The 25117-nt window shown below is 33.9% G+C and overlaps 1 protein-coding gene across 1 annotated transcript in view; it reads right to left on the bottom strand.

The window, feature by feature from the left end:
• Window positions 1-1809: 1809 nt before the first annotated feature.
• The window catches only part of LOC132547464 (serine/threonine-protein kinase 32B-like), a 77321-nt gene continuing 54013 nt past the window's right edge, over window positions 1810-25117 (bottom strand). The window contains exons 6-12 of the mRNA XM_060211219.1: window positions 17997-18086; window positions 14321-14424; window positions 13660-13776; window positions 8920-9045; window positions 7928-8056; window positions 6834-6901; window positions 1810-2200 (exon numbers count right to left, since the gene is read on the bottom strand). Coding sequence (XP_060067202.1) covers window positions 1813-2200; window positions 6834-6901; window positions 7928-8056; window positions 8920-9045; window positions 13660-13776; window positions 14321-14424; window positions 17997-18086 — 1022 coding nt within the window. The 3' untranslated portion in view covers window positions 1810-1812. The remainder of the gene's footprint in view (window positions 2201-6833; window positions 6902-7927; window positions 8057-8919; window positions 9046-13659; window positions 13777-14320; window positions 14425-17996; window positions 18087-25117) is intronic.

Raw genomic sequence — 25117 nt, forward strand, 5'->3', positions numbered from 1 at the left:
AGGTATTTAAATCTCTTTAGAAATGAATAAAGAGACAAATATCTGATAGAGACCCGAGAGGCAATAAAGAATATTGATTAATGACGAATGAATATCATTGTTCAATATTCTTTTTTCCCAATGATTTGATTATCCCATAGATGATGCTGGGTATCTTCTATATATAGTAACTTTCTACGATACCTAGACCTGAAAATATCAAAAGTTGACATATTTTGGTGGTATATCTTCAGATACAAGATGATGCAAGAATTTTTCTTACCTGCAATTCTTTTTCTCCCATATAGTTAAGAATCTGTCTAGATCACACAGATGACGTACTACTTATCTTACCTAAGGTAGAAATGAACTGAATGATTGTTCCTCAAATTACAATAACAGTGTAGCATCAACATTCTTCATGTACATTGTCTGGCTAAAACAAGCAAGTATTGAAAGAATTATTCATTACCTTTGGAGAGAATCTCAACTGCCTGGACAGATATCTGTGTTCAGCCAGAATCTATTCCCTTTGGTTGACAACTATTCTAAGACATGGAAAAGTGTAAATACACTAGTTCAAGTAAGAAAATCAGACAAACACATGTACTGGTATATGTATCAACATGTTTTGTATTTGGACTTATTTTCTTGTAGAAAAAGACATCTGATATCTACAATAAACTCATATCTAAATTGCTTCTGGCCAGCAGGTGATAACATGATAAATCTATGAAAATCATCTAATAAAAACGTGTAGACCAATAATAATATATCTAGTGGTTATAGGGACTTCTGGATATAGTTTGTAGAAGAAAGTATCATACTGATTAATACCCAGAGAAATCAACCGAAACCAAGCTTTTAACTGAGCACAACTGCAATCAAACAAGTTAATTTTCAAAAAATAAAATATCAGAATCTGAAGTAATTACTGTACTTAATCCTCACTCAGCCAAAGAGCACATGATCTTATGAACAGACTACACTCCGGCGGGTTTATATAAACAGATAAGAAGAATATTGCTGGATAAATACGTGTTAACATTTCTAAAAATCTGAATTAGAAAATCAGTTTAAATGCAAATGAATGCAGAAATACAGTACTTACAAAGCTATCGTCAACATCAAGTGTGGAAGTTTATTAACTTAAATTATGATCTTCAAACATCTTAAAATACAAATTTAGTGTTAATATAGAAAATAAAATTAATAACATCAAAGCTCTTTCCATGTGTAGGATTAGTTTCTAGGAAAAAAGAGTGGATAATATATTCACAACTGACAGTTTTCTCCTATTAACAGGTAAATGAAAAAGATATTTGGTTAACAACACTATCATGTATCTTTTTTATCTTTTGAATCTGCTAATCTTTCTTGGCTTTATTTTAGTTTAAATTGTATAAAGAGCTGACTATCAAAGGATTGTTAATCCTGTACATATATATATATATATATGTTTTCTGTACCTTGTCAGAATAAATCTTTGTATCTATATAAGAGTGAGTAGGGTTCATGGTAATGATATTAATTTATGTAAAATTGGGTGGTAGATGTTTTATCTATAAAACTGTAGATATATCATAGCTTAACAGTCATCTTACCATACAAAATTATCTTCATTGAAAAGTAATAAATACACACAAATACGTTGAACTCGTTTCATATCCATACACACAGTTTCATTACATTCATTATTTATGCATTAACATTTTTTTTTATACTTTTCATAATAAATAACAGACCAAACAGTTCAGTAGATAATTAATTCTCAATTTTTGGTTTGCATTATACAATTCAACAACCATCTGATGTAAAAAACATCCCTTGTTGTCAGCTAGAAGAAGTGGGTTGGTGGGAGAACTTGCGCCCCATATCTCGCCTAGGCACAGGCCCATGATAATAATCTAGTGAGCGTGCTCTAACACCTCGATACACCTCTCTCTTGTCGGTGGCAGGGAGATTTGAAGACACAAAGCTACAACCAAATCCATCACTATTCCTTGGCGACAGACCGTAGTTTATGAGCGAGGGTGGAGGTCCACTGTCCTCGTCTGTAATGTTACCTTCTTCCTCCTCGACCAGGCTGTCCTGAAGAGGCGATGTGATGCGTGTTAGGTGATCCATTTTGACACTCTCCCCTTGACAGTCAAAACAACTGTTGATCTTGACCTTAGATGTATCCTCTCCTATATTCAGTTTCATTATATTCATTATATCTCTGAAAGTAAAAACAACATAAACATCATCATCCTCTCCAAAGTCTGCAGGTTATTCATTAATCATGATAATATGATTAATATTTGATTCACTAAACTGTGAAGTCTTTACTTTTTCCTTAAAGTATCCAAGAACCAAGGAGAGAAATAACAGCACACTGTTGGGTATTAGTTCTAATATTGACTAGAAATGTCCCCAGCATAGGCAACAAATACCACCCTACTCTTCTTCAATGCCGACTAATTCCCATTTCCATTCAAATTATTGAAATTTTATAAGCAATTGATGTAAACAAAAATGATGTTAAAGTCAAACTTCAGCTGTGCATATTTTGTGATTGGGTTATAAAATGCCAATGCACAAATACATAATCCATCATTGAACCACTGTGTTTGCCATCCACTAAAACCCTTATTGTACATTAGTATACATTAGATGAATCTGGTAATATCTGAATGTTATATAACTACAAACTTCCCCTGTTTTTCCATGCTAATGGTTAACAAACATCTGATATTACTTCATTTGACCAAGTTCAAAAATAAAATTTTAAATGCTCTAAAATTCTAGACCTATCTACAAATTCCTGTGTCTATGGTGAGGTTATCGGTTACTATTTTGGGGTGGGGGGGGGATGGGAGGAGGGATTTGCAACAATTTGCGTACAAATACTTTCATATTTCTGTACTGTTTAAATTGGATTTGGTTCACAATTTTAGTCATCTGGACAAGAATCCTTTTAAAAGAGGCATTCAATAAGTTACCATCGTGACAACTATTTAAAAATGGTACCATTGTATGTATTTGTCATCCATCTAAACTTAACTATACTGATTTCCAATATTTCGATTTCAACCAATCAGAAGCCTCTATTATGTTTCCATGGTACAACAGTTCTTGAAACATTTAATAAGTCAAATAATAGGCCATGATTAGTAAAGGACAAAAGGAGAAGGACAGCAAGTGAGTAAGGAGTAACACAGCCATTTTTATGAAAATATGGTCAGTGACCAGAATACAATGGCAACCAAAATTTTGCAAAGAAAAAATTGCATGCTCATCTACATATCGTCCTGTGGCATTTCATGGAAATTGGTTTTCTGTTTGTAGTTCTAGGAAGAGTGATTCTTGTATATATCCCTATCCCCCCACTACAAGGGTATTATCAAAAGTTGTCGGGATCAATATACCCTGCCATGCTTTGAAAAAAATTTTGATTTATAATTATATTTAAATTGAAATATCATTGATCATTTAAATTACACCACTCCAGTAACCTGGTTAACACCATTGTAGAAATGTTTGCCATGCAGTGTGAAGTTCTTCTTTGTGCAATGTGTCTAACTTTGCTATGGAGTGTTACTATCATGCTAAAACAAATTGCTGAATGTGCCACAAACTTTTCACATAAATAGAGCAATAGCAGGTGCTGTGATCAATATTTTATTTCACATTCTTATTTAATCATGCTAGAAAAATCAGCAACATATTGTGTGTGCCATAAGTTAAGTATTATGGTTACTTAACCCTATTATGTATCTGTATTTTAAAATCTGGTGCAGTAACAAGGATAATTTTTTAACTTGTACATGTGTTATCTAATTGTCAGGGCATGAATACATACCAAAACTTTGTGCTGGGATAAGCTTTCTCTTTCACATTGTATTCACATACGATTATTTCTTAAATTATTGCCACATTTAACATACTGAATTTAGAGTAAATAAAAATTATCTGTAGTATGACTGCAGAAAAACTTAAGTTTAAAAAAAAAAAAATTTAAATATATTTCATTAAGTATATCTGTAACTTTTGCATTATAGAAAATTTCCCCATCCTAAAAAAATGCATTAAACTTTGTAATGGATCTTTCAGAACAGAAGCAAAGATAAAGATTGCTTGTTTTTTGTTTATATCATTTAAGTTGTATCACTCAAATGATAAATTTGACATTAGAATAATCTAGAATCATGGTATAAGGAGTACAAGGTTTTGTAAGCATTGACTCCTACTTTTCAGTTACTGGTAGTACGCCTCACCCACATAGGTAATTGGCTATATGATAAAGTTAGCAATTTAATGGGCACATTTCAATATACATAAATGTATATTTAACTTAACAGATGCCTGGTAATTGAGTTATAAGATTGTTATATATATATCTAAGCTAGACAGTAAAAGGCTGTATTCTATTTACATAATCTGAAATGATTTAAAGTCACAGAAACTATAAGTTAAACTTTTCATAAATAAGAGGCCCAGGATCTTAACGGTTACCTGAGTTGCTTGTGTGATGTATGTCATATAACAATACACTTTAATAATTTGAACTACATGTAATGCAAACTGTGCATTAATCTCACTACAGTTCCATGTTTAGAATTCAAACCAAGTTTGAATCTAAAGAAATATGCTCAACAATGTAGTTTTCCTTAATAATTTTTTTTTTCTCCAAAGGGGGAAATGTGTGACATCCTGGGGTCTTGAATTTCTTTTGGCCTACTCATCTGCCACTATAGGGGTCAGCAAAGGTCAGTATGTGTATACAATCAAACTGGCATTCTATACTAATATTGCTAACCAAATTAAAATAACTATGCTCAGTAGTATTATTTTATTTTAATTTTAAAGGACTCATAAATTTTAACCTCTCCCTAAAATAAGGGAAGTCTCGGGATCATCCAAATTACAACTTTTGTAATGTACCTTGAGACCCTTCTATCAATAATGAGTACTTGATTCTACAATGTTTTGGTTATAAGAAGAAGATTTTTGAAAAAAAGAGTCAATTTTAACCCTTTTGGCCACGTTCTTCAGACACTTTGGGATCATGTTTATCTACTATTTTGATTCACCTTTTGCCACTGATGTTCTCTGCAAAATTTCATTAAAACTGGTTCAATGAGAAGAAGTAAAAAATATTAATTGTTTACAGACACATAATGACAGACAAAAGACAATCACATCAGATCAGTAGAGCCTTTGTCTCAGGAGACCTAAGAATGTCATTAGATAAAGGTTGCTTATCTACAAAACAGTGAAAAGTTAGTGATGCAATACCAGATGGAAAGATACAAATGCACAAGTATAATATCAGAAGTTGGACAAAACATGAAATTCAGTCATTTTTGCAGAAGTTAGAATCCACATAAGACAATATATTCATTCCACTACATGATTTCATAGCTATTTGCCACATGAGGGAGTAAAGACAGCTATATTCAATACTGAAGTAGGATATACTCTACATCATCCTATCCCATGAAATCTTTTATTTACCTGGGTTTTTTTTCTTTTTTTTTTTTTAAATTTTATTATTTGAAAATATATAGTTTGTCAAGAATACATTATCATTGTATTTTACTGAGGTTTTTATTTAATCTAAATCGCTATGGAAAGTTTACTGTAGATACACACAAAATTTTATTGGTCTATTGACTGGAAAGCCTGTGATAGAAAGATGCAAATATCATTCAATAATTAAAAGGTGATGCAAGACATTTATTTGCTACGAATGAATGTTTTCCAGAATGTCAGTTTTTATCAATAGTTATTTTCATCATTTAAATCATGTCGGAATATTTGGCTCTTTAAGTGCTCACCAATCTCTTTGAAAATTTGTCTATTCCCTGACATTTTAATACTACTTTTTGAAAATAATTGCCTTTAACATACTTATTCAATGCCATCCAGCTTAGGTCTCCCTTCAGATTTTGGCCAATCTCTTTGATACTTGGAAGGATTCATCATCATGATCAAATATGAAGTTTTATTTTTACGAAAAACCGAAAACATTTCCCTTCAGCAATTTTATGCATTTATACAAGAATGTAACACCGGTAGTTCACTTTCTTCCTAGGATGGGTGTATGCTTATTGAGAGAGTTATGCCCTTTCATTTATATATAATCCCAACTGCCTCCAAAACATAACTTATCTTTCCAACCTAATCTAAACTACACAGTAGTCATAGGTGCTGCCAATTTGTTTTCCTCTAGCTCTTTCCTATATTTCATTCAGCTTCTTTAAAACCTTGGTGTGTTACATATACTTGGTATACTTGTCTGTTGGAGTGGCAAGATGCATGTCATAAATACAATTCCCATAACTTTTATGGAAGGGCATGCATACAAATAAATGAGCATTCAATTTGGTATTCGGTTTTTTTAAATTATTATTTTATGAAAGAATAATCAGAGGTTTTGGGTTTTTTTAATTAATCCTATAAAAGACTTTTTAAACATCAATCTGATGCAGTGTTGCAGAGATCAGAAATATTGCATGATCAATAACAAGAAAGAACAGAAAAGAGTTTCCGCTATATAAACTAGAGTAAGAATGAGGATAACTTCCATTATACTGCAGCAAATATCTTACCATCCGGCGCCTTTGACCTACTTAACAGAAAAAAAAATTTAAGACTTCAAACTAAATGAAGAACATTTCTCTCGATATAACAATAATAAGCTAATAAAATTATATATGTGATCATGGATTGTATCAAGCTGGGAGATATACTAGTAGTATACAAAGAGGATGGCTCATTTCTGAGGACATTAGATTACAATTCAGAAAAAAAAGTAATAAAATCATATAAATTTATATTTTACATAGATGTTTCCTATCAAAACTTACCTTTCCCGGTTGTATATTGGGAAGTATTTGTAGATTTCTTCCTCTCCGTCTTGTGATAAATCTCCTTCCTTTGAAAAGAAAACTTTTATGAAATGCAGGTCTGTGACCCTCTGGCCTCAATGAACATGAAAAGTTCTGATATTTCATGAGTGCTGATACAGTTTAAGAAATGTCTCTTCCTTTGTTTATTTCATCTAACATTTATCTTACAGAGTCAACTTATCCCTTGATGGGTCATGTATTGGAGGTAAGGTTTATCATAATATCTGTTTTAGCACTAAAGAGATCAACATTGTATATGATTTTGGCAGCACCTAGAGATAGAAGTTCATTTCTATTTGCCATTAGGCTTTTACAGAAGTAGAAACACAAAATCAACACAATGGGATAGGCTTTCTTGAATGTATAGAACAGTAGGGAAAATGCATAATTACTAGTTGTAGATTGATTGTAAGCTGTATATGTAAATTGTCCAATCTTTTTTTATCTTGATTTATTTCATTTTGTATAATACAAACCTAAATGAATAAATCATTGATCATCATGAATAAGATACCAAATTATGAGACTGGTAAAGTATACCTTTGTCCTTTGTTATAACTCTGTCTTGAGTTAGATATATAAATAATGAATAATGCTTTGAATTAATAAATTAAATTAATATGAACATACAGTCCCTCCAATTTAATAAAGTATATAATCTGTAGAGGAGTGGTGTCCCCTGGTACATCACACGGAACACTTTTCATGACATAACTACCTCATCATCAGTGTAATAACACACCCATTTCTTAAATTTAGTTATGGCACCTGCTACAATTAATACCTAGCAGAGCTGTCTTTGGTTGAAGGATCCAAGTGATACCATTATTTCATGGCAATATGCATATGCAATGTCACAAAACCTAAGAAAAGGATATAGAGATGTTATTCTGATATAGAGCTCTTTTTACAATTTCATGCTACAATATTAAAGTTGTGTGGTAACAAGAAACTTATTTCAATTTCCATTTCCTATGGAGTTTATGACACTCCTTAAGACTTGTTTTATGATATGTGGAAACAACTGTAAGATTCACAATTTATGTAACTACCGTAGAACAGCCACTTTCACTGCGTCTCGAATTCTGTTTGGCCAATCTCTTCTTTTTCTTGTGAAGGGGTTTGGACTCAATAATCATCTCCTCAAGTTCATATGTAGGATCACAGTTAAGATGGTCTTTCTGAAATATAAATAAGCATCATTTCTACAACACTTCAAGTTTCTTTTCTTCCTTGTAGATATAAACAAAATCTAAATGGACTACATCTGTAGAGAGAACTACACTGTGCTTATGTTCTCTTGTTCTGATAGCAAGACAAAATACATCAAGCTATACTTTTAATGCTCATTTGTCAATGAATCTACATTTGAATATTTCTGAAACATTTAAGATATAGTTTGTGAAATACATTTGTACCACCTAAGATGAAAAGTCAGGAATGCCGGACTACCATTGAGTGTCATCCTACAAAAGTGATGATAATAACTAGTGCATTGGATATGTCCCATTGATAATCAGTTATAAAACATTCCTTTCATATGTAAAATTGAATCTACATCATGCATTTTAATTCAAGCCAGACCGTTATTGGTGTTTAATCCAACAAAATATGGCATTTGATCAACATTTCATTATTCTTTCATTTCTCCTCAACAGAAGTTTCCACCCTGTCACAATTTGTTTGCCTTAATAAGCAAAACTAACCAATTAGAAGTCAGCGCATTGTGTAAGTGTAGCAAATGTGCAGTTATTTCCCTTGTTGAATTATGACGGATTGTATTACTGCAGCATAGACAATGCCTTTGTTGTGTGTGGATGATTGATTAATTGTCATCATGGTAGTTAATCGTTTTACAGTTCAAAAGATGGAAGTTAATCGTTTTACAGTTCAAAAGACTTAAGTGTTTTTGCTTTCCTGATATTAAAACTTTTCTTGGTTTAGAAGAACTAAATATACATAAGACACTTGTAGTTATATTGCACATAATGCTTTCAGATTAATATCCATAAAGTCTGCTTCTTTCATCAGGATAAGAACTTACTGAAGGCACAAAAGAGGGCTTGATGTCACGCGTGAGCACTTTGGAGAAATCCACATCACACACATACATGTGTTTCTTTAACATCTCCAGACTGGATACTCTTTTGTTAGGATCAAGGTACAATAACTGCAATACCAAATTGTTTATAAAATACTTACATTGTCAACAACAAACTCTGATGAGCTATGATTACAGCACAAGGGAACATAATATTGTTTCTGCATTGATAGACAGTTCAGGAGGATAAGAGGGGGAAAAGGAGGAGGGAGGCACAGCTGTCTTTTAGTGTCTATCTGCAGATATCACACTGTTACTGCTTCTTTTTATAGGAATTCAAAATCAACATTAAGCTGAAAAATCTAACTCACATGACTGCACAAAGCAGTTACCAATCAGTGTTAGGAAACTGAGGTACCATTCATTGATAGCCTCATCCTAAGACCACAAGGTCATGAGATTGAGGTACCATTCATTGATAGCCTCATCCTAAGACCACCAGATCATAAGATTGAGGTACCTTTCATTGATAGCTTCATCATAAAATCACGAGATCAGGAGACAGATATTAAAGTTCAGACATTATCAGGCATATATCTTCAACCATAACTAATACATGTCTAGTAACTTTCATATAAAAGAAAAAAGATTTTAAAAAATGATAGGTATCAGGTTTTTGTGTCATCCATTTATTGAATCAAACATTATAGGAAACTAGTCGTAATATTGAGCAGAGTTTAAGAGACCTCTGATTCGCCTTACATCGTCAACTACACTCATGGTCCTAATGTTTCAATAATCTCACTTTATAGCTTTCAAGAATCAAGAATCTTCCCTTGACAATCAAAGCGATCACATTGTAACCACTACAAACAACAACCATTAATATTTCACGAAATGAGATTTTTGTGGAGCTTTCCACTTGCAAAGAAATATCAAAATACTGTGTGTGAGATTTAAATGGTATCCTAACCATACAGTTAATGAGAATGCATAAAAACACTTATTGAAAGAAAAAGGTGAAAGCAGTGGTTATGGTTAAGTTGATTATCATTTGGTTAGCAACACAATAATCTTCTCAGATTCACAAAACCTTCAAAGATCAGGTCTGAAATCATGGTACGGTAGATACATAGGACACATAAACCATAACCATTTTATCAGAGGTCCTGATCTAGGCTGCAAGGACATTTCTCATATGTGATACAATTTCTTCCCATGACTAGCTGATCTTCTAAAGAAGTTCAAAGGTAAAAATATAGGTCACAGTGAACCCTTTTGGTAAATGACATACCATCTGTCCAATAACTTTATAATAAATATTACAAGTGTGTGATGAACATTTTACTTAGGGGTACAGCAGGTGCTTGTTCTGGATATAAAATAGTAAAAACCTGACAATATGGCACATATGTATATAAAGATCTATATATTAGAGGAAAAATTTAAACTTTGAATATTCCAAATAAAGAATCAATGATGTTTCACTAGAAATTTCCTGTACTTCAAGAAGATTTCAATGCTAGCATATGTACATCAATCGATCTGCTGTATATGGTGCTTTAACCACAATTAGAGTAGCAAGTTAAGTATTTAGGTAATTACCACACAACCTCCAATGGGAAACAAATTGAACACTTCCATCTCAATTAGAACAAAAATGGATCTTTTACAATCCTCATCATCATCATTCAATAGAAATCACACAGATAAGCAATACAGGATTACCAGAAAGAAACATACATGTAAGTATTATGTCCCAGTTTAAAGCAAGAACATAAAGTAAGGTGGAAAAAATGGTACTTTTAATATACCACTGTCTTGTGTTGCCTGATAATCAGTGTGCATTGATTCTATTATCTCTTTCAAGTTTCATTAGAAGAGATTGTCCATGGACTGTGGGGCCATTGACAGAGGCATCACATTTGAAGGTCACAATCGCCACTTGGTAGCATATCACGCCTGGTCACAAATAAGAACATAATTCTAACCAGTCGAAAGTAAATGTGCATTCTATTACATGCTAAGTAACTGGCAGGGAACATGTTATACCATTTTTATGACCAGTATATTCAGACTTGGTAAAAGAAAACACGTATTGGATCCTTATGTGGGCAGACACTCAACACTTAAAGGTAAATAATATATAAGGTAGTGTCAAGAGACGTTAGGAAGAGAAAAAGTGTTAAAAAAAAAAGAGAAAAAAAAAGAAGTTTCAGAGCATGGACAACAGGTCATCCCTGCACGCAGGCCAAACAATATGCAGAGACAAAAATGATATACTCAATTACATGAAAACTTCAGAAAATTTTATATGTTTTAAGGAAGGAATTCTGATGAACTCAGTTTGAACAATTCTGATTTAAGGAACACCTGTGTCCAGTATGAAAAATGGTTCAGCTTAGTTAAAAAAAACTCCTGTCAGATGTGTTGTGATAATGAACATTAGGTTAGCTGTGTGCCAATAATTTTCTTATCTATCTTGGATTTGGTACGGAAATCTCATTCACTCCTCAATTCTAGATCAATAGACAGGTATATGACCTCATAGACTAAGCTAGGTTGATCATTAGACTAAGTTTATACATTTAGTCAACACAATGTATACATGGGAAGAAACACAGACGTGAAAACAGACATTTCTTCTTATTTTCAATCAATCTGGTCTCCTCTGATATATCAGCATTAAGCTGAATTTGTGGCATGTTAACAGTTGTTTGTAACCAAACATTTATTTAATATCACTGCACTTTTAATAACAGATTGTTTGATTTATCATTTAACAGTATTTTGTGTCATACATTCCTAACAATTAAATACAAAGTGAGTTTTATTTCACCCTTGATGCGAATAAACAAAATCCAACAGCTATTTCATAATGGAGTTTAATGCAATGTCTCTTGATCTCTTCCTGTCAACTTCAGAGGTCCTAGAAAGAGGCATTCAGTTAACATTACAATAAAACAATACTGAAAATTACAGTCCCCCATTAGATACAAATTATATGACAAGGGAACTAATCGCATACACTGAATGTTTGACAGACTCAGTGTATTCAGTAAGGAACAGCATAAAAATTACAAATAAATGCGCTGAATTTATACCATTCAGTTTTATTTCATCATTATCAAATCAAATCAATGGTATCACCCATTCCTAGTTAAGGTTGAAGGTCAAAATATAGGTTAAAGTGGTTTACTTCTGGTAAATACTATACACCACCTTACTTAACTGAGCTCATGCCCAAAGTATGAAAACACAATGATAAGTAGTGTAGGAAATAGAAATAAAGTTTTTTCTTTGATGTAGGTTTAAGGTCAAAATGTAGGTCATAGTAAACTAATTTTGATACATGGCACACTGCTTTTCCTTGGTGAGCCCATGCCTTAACTAAAAAGTTTCAGAGATAAGAAATGTAGAAAAACGATGCTTGCAGGAATATTTTCTTTCATGTAGGACTAAGGTCAAAATGTAGGTCACAGTGATCTACTTTAGTTACATGACACATATCCTTTCCTTGAAGAAACCACGCCTTAAGTAAGAGGTTTAAGTGACAAGAAATGTAGGAAATGAAGCATATACAAATGTTTTCTTTAATGTCAGTCAAATGACAAAATGTATTTCACAGTGACCTACTTTTGATTTATGACATATCCCAGTACCTAGGTCGACCCATGCCTCAAGTAAAGAGTTTAAGTGAAAAGTTGTAGGAGTTGGAGCCCAGTCAAGATAAAGTCTCGGGGGGGGGGGGGGGGGAGGTCAGGTGGCACAGTGGTAACATATTCATCTTTCACTGAGCCATCCGGGATTTGATTCCAGTAACAAACATGAAAAGGTAAGGGGTCACCTGCCAGACCAAGTGGGGTTTCCTCGGGTACTCCAGTTTCCTTCCACAATAAGACCCCTTACACGCTTACATCCGGGCCAAGAAGAGTGATTAGTATACGATGAAATAACATGTCTCACAAATGTTGTTAAGTAAATAAAAGTTTATTAAGTGCGGAAGGACAGCAGACAAATGGATGACATAACTAAAGCCTATAAGCCATTCCCTCCCTGTGGGGGACATAAAAGTTCACTTCCTGGTTTTCATGGAAACATCCACAATCTCTTAATGTCATGCTCTGCTTAATATCATGCTTTTTCATCTGACATATCAAATGGAACTTAATCTAATAAGAACACTATTGGATGTGTTAACTGAATTGATATAAAAGCAGAGAAGCAATAATGACAGAACAAACAATTATGTAATGGTTTTACGTCTGTGTTTTGAGTAATGGTCTATTCTCTAACTACTTTATATATTAAATTGTGTCCTATTGGTTCTTGCTTGTGTCATGACAAAGTCTACAGGCGCTATTGCTAAATTACATCATCACAAATGTATGGACTCTGACATGGCCAGCCTTCAGAAAATATCATAAATGCAAATATTTCCTCTAATCCAGAAGGAAAAGTATTAATGTACTATCATGTTTAATTCTATTCCTGTCAAATTGTGTATTTCTTACCATGCATATTTCCCACCATGCATATTTCCCACTTATATAACATGTAACAATTATATATTCCCTACTTAACATTATATTCTCCACTTAAAATGTATATCTCCATATAAACATGAACTGTTGGAAAGTTTGCAGTATAGGAAAGAGTCAGTGGAATTACAGAACAATGTAGATAGCAGAGGATCTCCATCTGGAGCAAACATAAATATACTGGTAATAATATTTGATTTACCTGTTTGAGTATATCCTTGAGTCCGTCAGTCCATATTGAGTTGAAGTGAATTTTGAAACTAGTGAACATCTGTTTGACTTCATGTATAGAGGTACTGTTGTGGATCTCATATGGCCTCTAGAAACAGGCAATTTGTGACATTGCATATTCTATTTCTACAATTTTTCTGCGTAAGTTCACAAAATGTTTTTAAACACTATTTTTTATATTTTTCTGAGAACAAACTAGACGTGCATGGAGCTTTAGCAGCAATTGTTGCAGCTACCTTCAAAGTATATCTATGAAACTGACATCTTTATAGGTACTATCTACAATTTGATATCATCACATCTGTCTTCTATATCAATGATGGATATTCGAGCTTTGGATTTTCACTGCTACTTACAGATATAAAAAATGAGAAAATATCATCTTCATCATACATCTCCCCTTTATATCAATTTGGTTCCCAATAAGTTCATCACATTTTCAATGGGACAATTATCTCAGGCATAATTCAAATTGAATTAGGATATTTCCATTATTTAGTTGTTGGATCCAATTTTGAGTATGAAGCTGTCATATTTCCCCTCATTAAACAAATATCCAGATTTCCTATGTCACCATGGGGTGGAGGGGTTTAATCTCTAATTTTTAGCACCATCAAAACATAAAATCTTACCCTTCCTTTCAGCATTTCATAGGCACAGATGCCAAGTGACCACCAATCTACAGCAAAACTGTAGCCTGCACATTCATCCAGTGCACAGGCAAACACCTCTGGAGCTAGAACAAAAAGAAATCTTCGATAAAAATTTGTTCAGTACCATAAGAATTTTCCCCTAAAATCTGAACATATACACACATATTTTCTGGATATTAATTAAAACTCTGTAGGCCTTCTTAAGAAAAACAAAATAAGACAAAGTACATTATAGGTTTTTGTCATTTATAGAATAAAAAAAATCAGTACTTAACAACATATTTGTTAATTGATTTAAATGTCAGATGATTTCCAACCTTATCTAGTAACTACTGCTTTGGTTACCTGATAGACAGGTGAAACTCAGGTAGTTCACACATATGAGCATGCCACCTCATTAGTGCTCATCAAAACAAACACAATGTCTCTCCTTTGACAGTTTAATTGTGGCTAGGTGTCATGACTGATGATCTGATCAACCACAGGTAGGTATATATAACATGCATATTATATTAAAAGGCCAATATGCTGGTACCTCTTGACAGATAACAACAGACCCTTTGATTCCTGTGTAAATTTATACGAAGTCTTATAGAAATACTGCAAAACTGACTATACTCAGGTACTCATTGTGGGAAGCTGACACAGACAGTGACTGGACCCCCTGGGAGGCCAGGTGTAGATACCTGTCCCAGACTAGGGAGTACAAACCACGCACAAGATAGCATGGCAACCAGATATGCTTTATTAGGATCCAGTTACATTGCACGGCTTGGAGATTTCTGTGATCATGATTTACAATTGAATGGAATTTGTAAGTTCTTTGGAAAAGGTGGTATGCGTTCTGACACGATTCCTGACCAGCTGCTACAGGAACTCCTCGACTTTAGACCACACATAGTGTTTCTTCATTTAGGGGGAAATGACATTTCGAAGGCATCAGAGCCGCAGGAGATATTTGATCGCCTCAGTGCCTTATTAGACCAGCTCACACTTTCTGGTGTGAAACATGTCTTTGTAGCTGAAATTATCACCAGAGGGCAGTTCAATAAGTCTCCTGGTCTAACCAGATTGAATTTTGACGTTCAGCGTTTGAAGATTAACCAATTACTACAAAGGAAATTAGTGGATAATTATGTGCGTTTTTCAGATAAAGTGAGGTTTCCAGTAGATTACAACAGTGACAAAGTCCATATCGGAGGCTTTAGAGGAATGAGGAAGTATCAACTCCGTATACAAGAAGTTCTCAGCAAGTGTTCTGAAACCTGATCATAACTGCTAGCATCATCAATGAGATTATCTGACCCGGATTTAATTTATGTCAGTCAGAGAAACGCTTCATATGATACGACACTGTAATCAATGTAGTGATTCAACTAAGGAGGACAATTAACACTTCAGTTTTACGATATATCTCTGATGAAATGTATCAACCAAGATACCATGTACATGGAACATACAGCATGTGGTACAACTTTGGCATTTGAAATAATTACGTAAATACTATTAGTTTTGACATTTAGTTTATACAGCCTGGAAACAATGGATAATTACCTTCATATGCAGGCATTCATTTACCTACAAATTTCTTTTGTTAACAATATACATATAATGCGGGTACAATTATACATAGAGAGCCAAGGATGATATATGCGACATCTTGGAGAATACTACTTGTTTGTTTCACTTATTTCTGTGATTTTTTATCATTATTTACAAAATTACCTGGATATGGTTATGAAAATATGTGTTATAAGTTAGTGTGACATTTTTTTATCAAAACACTTTAATGGTACATTGCAGAGCACATGTATAAGATGAATATCATACGGCTTGTGATGTCAGGTATTTAAATTTACTAAGTATTCTACTTTAATGATTGGTATATAAACTATGAAACTTAAGATAATTGATCTTAATATATATGTACAATATATTTAAGTGAAAATGGTTGGTAAATAATTTTTTCAAAAGCACAAACTGCAACTGACGTTCACAGAAATATTTTTAGAATTTATTAATTTATATGTGTTAAGAATATTGAGCATATTTTCATCAAATGTTCCATGTAGTACACATTAATGATTCTTTTAACATAAAGGTCGATTTTTACTATGTACACAATTAATTATCATTTTATGTTGAGAGTCAACATGACATTTGAGTCAATGTTTTGTAAATCTAATTATATGTCATGGTCATATGAAATCTTTATTTAAATATTGTTGATTATTTTTGATGTTTCAATAAATGATGTATGTAAATGCAAGTGTATTTTATCATATAATATCTTATTCATCAAATTAAAAAAATACTTTCAATTTCATTTTTCAAATATGCTCCTGTTGTCTATTGAAAATGATAGTGTATATGCCTAAAGCTAGAATTTTGGTAAAGACTTATTTGTTGCATAAAAAGATGCCATTTTTTCACAAACTACCTGCAATACAAAATAATCTAGCAATCCATATATTGAAAGACACCACCATTATTTGATCTTTGTAAATTGTTCTGAAGAAACCATCATCTTTAAATTTAACTTTATAAAATCCAAGATGGCCACCTGGCAGACGCTTTGTTTTTCTGGTTAATCAGAACCAAAAATGAATGTTGGGTATAACTAGGGACTAAGGGAAACTATATCTGAAATTTGAGAAAGATCCATACAGCTCTTTCACCATGTCATAAGGGTGGGATAAAAATAACAAAGGACCATAACTCTCTAAATGCAGGACAGAAGCATTTCAATAATATATATGTCACATTCTCACTCCACTGTAATCACATAGAATACTGATTCACATACAAAATCTTGTCAAAGTGGTTTTCCACCTGCTAATACAATGTGTCAGCCTTTCTCTAAATTGAAGATCCAGGTGGTATCTGTAGGTGACAAAACAACAAAACGAATGAGTGACCAAACATTGTGGCAGTGTCGGCAAAGTCCCCACAAGTGGCACTGCAACAGATATAATTATTTTTCATTTTTTTTTTGCATGGGATCCTATCTAACTTATTAAAATTTTATGTTCAATTTAACTGTGTATTAACCAAGTTAAATTAAACATCAAATTCTAATTAGATTGCCTGGGATTAATCTTGGAACCTATCCCTTTTTTACCAATCCTCTTCTGCATAGACCATTTCAAAGCAGAGAGTATTTTAACCGAAATGACAGAACTTTTTAATTACAGGAGTGATAATAAAATCTTTATCATATAGGGGATGGTGCTTTCCCAAACCCTTGTCCATCTAGAATGGGGCCATGACTTTGACCACCCAGCCTCAACTGCACTACTCATCCAGACAGTCATCGGGCAACTGGCACTATGACAGAAATGAATATCTATGCAACTGACAAGATAGCATCATTATGAGTGGGAGCTGTTCAACCATTCAACATCTTGACATCCAGACAGACAGCTCCATCTCAAGAAGGAAGATAAAGGCCACCTCCTCATGTTGATAGATCACACATCCGTTGGTGATACTCCATCTAGCCAGAGGTTGAGTCCTGTTGACAAGAAACCCCTCAACCAATCACAATTTCTCTAGATTCCACCCAGAAAGAGGGATACGTGTCCTGCTGAGTCTCGGACACTTGAAGTATTTTCAATAAAACATGATGGATTAGATGATAATAATTAATACATACCCATATAAGGAGTGGTGCCTGACATAGAGGTGGCAAGCTGTCCATCACTCAGGACTGTAGCAATGTTGAAGTCTGTTATGTGGACATGACCTGTGGGGGAAAAGGTATATTATTTAACACATTTGATTTACAAAAATGAATAGTTTTGCTGGGTAATCTGTGGATCTGCAAGGACCAATATTTTTCCCTTCATTAATTCTTTGATTACAGTATTGGGTGGTAGGGTGGTACAGTGGTAGCACACTTAACATTCATGTAGGCGTATTGGATATGATTCCCCAATTGGATGTGAAAAGGTATGGGGTCAACCAAATGTTTTTTTCCAGGTGCTAGAGTTTTCTCCCACACTAAGACCCCTCACACGCTTCAGTCTGGGCCAACACAAGTACATTTAGTTGAAGTCATATAGACAACACATTTTAGCAACTGAGTGGGCAAAGCCTTGTAGAATTGGAGTTTTAATTGTCATAGAGTGGAAATGAGCTTTCGCAATTCATGTAGTTTGAAAGGTTTCCATGATATTTAAACTGGACACTCAGACTCTACAACAAAATCACCAAGAGATCCCAGAGGAATCTTTAAAAATTTTGGCACCCATAATTGTTTGATCTATATTTCTTCTTAAAAAGTTGAATCTTTACTCTTCTTTTTCCTTTTCTCCATTGTTTGCGCTGTTAATTATATAAAATTTTAACATCGCTTCTATAAAATAGCAACAACAATCTTTAACTGCCAAATCCAAGATGGTAGTCTGTTGGCCATTTCGTGTATCTGATCAGTACCAAAACCAGGCAAGCACAACTAAGGACAAAGGTAAACTTACACATGACATTTTGAGAAAGATCCATTGAGTATTTCCCAAACAATAGCGATAACAACCTTTCATTGTCATAATTGAAGATGGCCGTCCTGTCAGCCATTTTGTTTTTCTTATCAGTCCTAAAATTAGAAAGGTACAAATAAGGGGAATTCAGCTAAGACATTTGAGAAAGATCCATCCAGTACTTCTCAAGAAGTACTATGTCTTTTGAGAAGTACTATATCAAATAGGTTAAAACAGAGACAAAGGGCTAATTACATAATAAATTTGAGATAAATACATCCATTTCTTCTCGAGAAATAGCAATAATAAACTTTCATCATTTAAATTCAATATGGCCACCTGTCAGCTATGGGCACAATTGGGGAGCAAGGGACAACTACAAATAAAATCTGAGAAAGATCAAGCCAGTACTTCTAAAGAAATAGAGATATCTGAAGGGGTGGACTAAATACAGCTTGCTATGTATATGCCAACATTCTACAAAAATCATGATAAAGTTACAAATAGACTAAAGTAGTGAAGAGAAAGCATCCAAAACCAAACAAGCATCAATGGCTCTCAAAATAATGGGAGCAGGGATATTCACTATCAAACTTTAATTTATTAATCAATAATTATACAAAGTATATTTAGCAGAGTGTGGCAGGATCCCTGAGAGACAAAACACAGAAGGACTATAGTCTCCGGTTGATTGTCTTTCAACAGAATTCCATAAAGGTTACACAACATACTGCAGGACTTGAGTCATGGTTACTGCATAATTCACACCTCTCACAAGGGAAAAGTATTGGGTTATAGATAACTTTCTATCACAGTTCACTGCACATCTAATCCTTTCTCATGGGTAATCTAGATAGCATGACCATTAAATGACCATAAAAGGGACTGTGTGCAGTGTTGTCAAAAAAGGCAGGAAAAGGGGAGATAATCAAGTTATTGAAAATTAAGACGATAATACAGATCAAAGGATTGATTTTAATCGTACTATACATATGTAAATTCATAACAATTTCTTGATTTTTGCACTGTTAGTGTCATGATTAAAAAATTCTCTGGTCTCGTTCAAAATACATCGAAGGACTTTAGCCCCAGTGTAACAAAACACACCATTTGAAGGTGACACCATCCATCCCTTTTAGGATTTCAAATGATATGCGATACATACACAAATATTAATATCTTATTTATGATTAAAGAAACATAAACAGTGAGGATACATGTCAAAATGATGAGAATATACTGTAGGTAAAGATTTAATGTCAGACAAAGCAAACATAAAAACAAGTTCATAATAGTGTGAAAGCACTCAGTGACAGATGAGGACAAAAAGTCCTCTTTATCACCATTTTCTTTGAAATTAGCCAAATAAACATTGATACCAGCAGAACAGGAGAACATGTCTTTTTATTACATTTGTTTTAAAATGTATTACATAATATGAGAATATATGGCAGCTGTGTGTAACATTTATGTACTTTGAAGAAACATGTATCTTTATAACTGTAGACAAAATGGATTTTTATCATCCAGTCTATCCCTATATTGTTCTTAAAAATTCTGAGCAATGAAGCAAATGGACCACTATCACTCAGTCTTTCCTTTAGCTGTTAAAATCTGAGCCATGTATTTCACACAATGGTGCACCTTAAATATAGCTGAAGACAAACTTGACCACTATCACCCTGTCCTTCCTTATACTGTTTGAGCTGAAGACAAACTTGACCACTATCACCCTGTCCTTCCTTATACTGTTTGAGGTGAAGACAAACTTGACCACTATCACCCTGTCCTTCCTTATACTGTTTTAGCTGAAGACAAACTTGACCACTATCACCCTGTCCTTCCTTATACTGTTTGAGGTGAAGACAAACTTGACCACTATCACCCTGTCCTTCCTTATACTGTTTGAGCTGAAGACAAACTTGACCACTATCACCCTGTCCTTCCTTATACTTTTTGAGGTGAAGACAAACTTGACCACTATCACAAACTTGACCACTATTTCCTTCCTTATACTGTTTGAGGTGAAGACAAACTTGACCACTATCACTCTCTCCTTCCTTATACTGTTTTAGCTGAAGACAAACTTGACCACTATCACCCTGTCCTTCCTTTTACTATTTTAAAAACCTGAGTTATGTAGCTGTAGCAGATAACGATCACTCAGTCTATCCTTCAGATTTAATTTCTTTTTATAAAACTGAGAAATATTTTGATGTAATTATAGGTAAACAATTTGAGCTACATAAAGGGGGAAAATGGAAAAAGCTGCAATGATACTAGACAATAATTTGCAATTTGGGTTCCAACAACTAGTATTACATTGTGGGTAGGATCTCGATCAATTTCATATTGATGGGCTCACCACATAATTGTCCATATAACACAAGTATATAATGGATTTGTGGCGTGTATGAGATATCGACCAGACTAAGTGTTAATTTCCAATCTACCAGCTGGTGACAAAGGTAAAGAACTTCATGATTTTCTGTTTGACCCATGCCTCATTTCACCTTCTCTTCTAACAATTCTCTTCAGGACACAACTATCTCATAAGCTACAAATCTATACTATGCATACAGTATATTTGATACTAATATACTACACTCACTGGTAAACATTGAGGATGTCACTAATTCAGAGTAAATGGACAGGTTTTTTTTTCTTGTATTTTTCCTCAGAAAACTAATCTTCATCACTAAATACCAACAATTTCCAAAGATTAATGTGTTATATGTTAGCCAATCTAGGCTTACTAACATTGACTGTAAAAAAGAAATTCAATAGTCGATACAATCTATCTTATAATAGTTAATAATAGTTAATCCATTAATCGGAGCAATCTGAGCAATGATAAATGAATGAGGGGAGACAAGTTTGTGTATAAATGTATGGGTCAATTGACTTCAAAATGCAATATCTCATTTTTCTTTCAGTAATAATTACCTTATATTTTGTTTTCAAAAATACAGAACCTTCATCCAATTTGTAGCCTAATGAACACAACCATGCGAATCATAACTAAACAATAGAGACAGGGTGATCTCCTTTCTTCACTGTGTGCTGATCAACTACAGCGAAGTCCTGTTCACAACTTGGTTTTGCAGCCATTTAGATTGATAAATTTTTGTACAGCTGGCAATGTTTTGCCCATTTGATTACAATTGTTCTTGTTTAATTGCTTTTTTAGCCTTTTTTGGCACTTTGTTTTCCTCCACATGTCAGAGTGGTGTGCTACCATTACAGTTTACACATCAGCTCACTGTATTTGGCCTTATTTATGGTTGTTTGTTTTTTCAGTTTATGTTGTTTTTCATTGTTTCAAATTGTTTTGCATTGGACTGAATTGGTCCAGAACTCCTGTAAATCTTCATGTTTGATATCAGGTAGAGACTATCGGCTGTCGACCACTAGCAGTGATCCCAGCATACCAGGTGGTGTCAATGATGGGGGCAGCATTGGTGGCATGATAATTCTTCAAGTTCAAGTCCCAGGGTGCCAAACACAAACGTCTCTTCTGGTTTGTCTATTTTCAATGGGATTAGTGATGCTCTCTAATATTAGCATAAATGTTGGTCCAGTCTTCCCTTCTAGTCAATTACCTGGTCCCAGTCCTGTAAGGCCCAGCCCGGAGTTTCCTGTCCTGGGTTACCTAGGAGTAGTCCCACTGGGGTTGGTTATGCTGTTCAGGTGGCTGGATTCAGGTCTTCATTTCCCAGCCTGTTGTTGCTATTCATGACTATAACTTTGGTTTTCACCTAGCTGCTGGTCATGGGATTCCTACACTTAAGGGAAACAGATGTTCACATCTATTTTAACTATTTCCTCATGCTTTATGTAGTGAGGGAATCTTTGGTACAGGACACCCATTTGTTTCTTAAAATCTTGTTGAAGGTCAGCTACATTTCTCCCTGAGAGAAGTCGGAGGTTTCCCCATTTAAGGACTTCAATTTCCTTGGGAAGTATTTCAATACTGTCTAGGGCATTGCCATTCCACCTATGTAGAAGTATGAGCAGGCAACAACTCTTGCCCTGACCTTCATTGGTTGGTCATGCATCCAGTTATGTTGGTTTCTTACCTTCATGGGTTACCTCAGATGTAGTCCCCTTAGGGAGACTTAATATCAGACTTTTCCAAACACTTCTGCTGGTCACCTGGGTCTTTTCCTCAAGGAATTGGGAAGCTTGGCTTCCTCTGAACCAGTCCAAGATGTTTCCTACTTTGATTCTGTTCATTAATTCATCCATAAAAGGGTGGGAAGCTTATCTTGATGGTCATTGCTGATTGAGAAAGTGGTCGTTTGCTGTGTATCTGGATAGACAGGGGATACCAGATCTCACATTTTATTTGTCCTTGCTATTCCTAATTTTCTTCTTTGCTAAGATATGCAGTTGACTATATTTGTCAAGCATCTTCCAAGCAGACTGAAAGCTCTGAAAGATACTCTTTCCTAGTGCAGTGAGCCAGTTTAAATGGAAGGGCAGTTGAATCATACAATTTTCAAGGAAATTTGTTGAGTGTAGGATAGGCCACTAACAGACCTGTTCACAACATCTCTGAACAAAAAGTTGTCTATTTTTGTCTATATGCCTATGCATTTCCTCATTTAATCATGTAGACAAAAGCATCACTGTTCCCTACATCTGTTAGTGCCCCTGTGGCTGTGGCAGTCTTGGTTCCTGGAGCTCTAATTGTTTCTGGTGGAAGAGCCTCTTGCTCTAACTCAAACAGCAGTCTTCTTTGCCAACCTTTTGTTGATGCACTCTCCTCTACAGATCCAACACTTTATGTGTGGAAGCTACCTCAGAAAGCTCTCTAAGACAGATATGGTTAAGGAGGCTTTTCTTGAGAGGTGTCACATCACTCAAATCTATCAGCACTTCCTCTTGGTTTTACTTGAAAAAAACCCCTCAAAATTGAGAAAGGAAACTGACTAAAACAGTAAGAAAAGGGCCATAACTCCATAATCTTTATAGTCGAGTGTGAGTACAAGGTCCAATGCATTATGTTTGTAACAGCCAGCCATCAATTGATTTAAGCAGAATACATGGCATGAAATTTGTCTGGTCAGCAAATTAAGATATAAAAACAATCAAAACCACATCAAAATAGCAGTATGGAATAAATCAAGGTTGAAAGCCTACAGAAATTTTGTATTCTAATTGCAGAGTAGAGATCAATGTAATACCAGATTGATGAAGAAATGTGATCTAATTTAGTACGACTATTCAATTATGTATGTTGGAATATCTCTAAATGTTAATGCAATTTTTTGAAAGTGGATTACATTCAGAATGAGCTGGAAAAAAAATTGTCCACAGCATCTACCCTAACACATAGTGAAAGAGAATGAATACATTATTCATGGTGCATAACAGGATTGTTTGTTGGGCATAAATATTTATGTTTCTTAGTTAATCAATATATCTGACTATCTTCTTCTTTAATATTAGAAATCCATGGAAATTTGCAACAAATGTTAAATACAAAGTGAACTCTTCAAGCAATGAAATTAAAGATTGTTCTCTTCATGTATAAAATTGACTTTAAACAGGGCAATCCTGTTTTCCCAAATCACATATTTTTTTTATTGTATAAACAGCCCACATTTAATATTCAGTAGTGCTGAATATTTTCTCTCTGAATCAATATTTCGCTATATTGTAACTACCGGTATCAACCCTGTTGCATATTTGCTTTTATTGCAAAATCAAATTCCCAGAATACCATCAAGCATTTATTTCCTATCACAATGTATAAATTTCATTGATTTTTTTTTCATGCTAAAACAAAATTTAATATCAAATTACATTTATTTTTCTGAATATTGCTAGAAACGTACATTAACATCCAATACATAGTCAGTTTCATCGTTCGATTGCCATAGCCACCATCATGATACTAACGCAACAAAGTCATCACGATGATTTACTCCTCTTTAATTCACTTTGCTCAACCTTAGAATATTTGATAAAATTGTGGAAATAGCCAATTTCAGAGAGTCCCTGTTTGTCTGTATAATCTGAATGAAAATCTTGGTTTTGAATTGATAGGTAAATAACATTTCACATTAACTTACAAAAGTGGAATTCAGAGACAAGATAAGCATGTCCATGGAGACATGTCTATTTTCCTTATTTTGAAAGGAAAACCTTTTTATTTACTCCAGTTTTAAACAGAAGTACTGTATAAGTATCTGTTATTTGTAATTCAAAATTTTAATCTAAAATATGTCAAAAGCAGCTAAATAATGTATTTTCTGGTGCTTTAAATTTTTAATACACAAATGCCTGTATG

The sequence above is a fragment of the Ylistrum balloti genome, unplaced genomic scaffold (assembly GCF_031769215.1).
Source record: "Ylistrum balloti isolate Yb309-2 unplaced genomic scaffold, AGI_CSIRO_Ybal_v1 Utg369956, whole genome shotgun sequence".
In the NCBI taxonomy this organism is placed as follows: domain Eukaryota; kingdom Metazoa; phylum Mollusca; class Bivalvia; order Pectinida; family Pectinidae; genus Ylistrum; species Ylistrum balloti.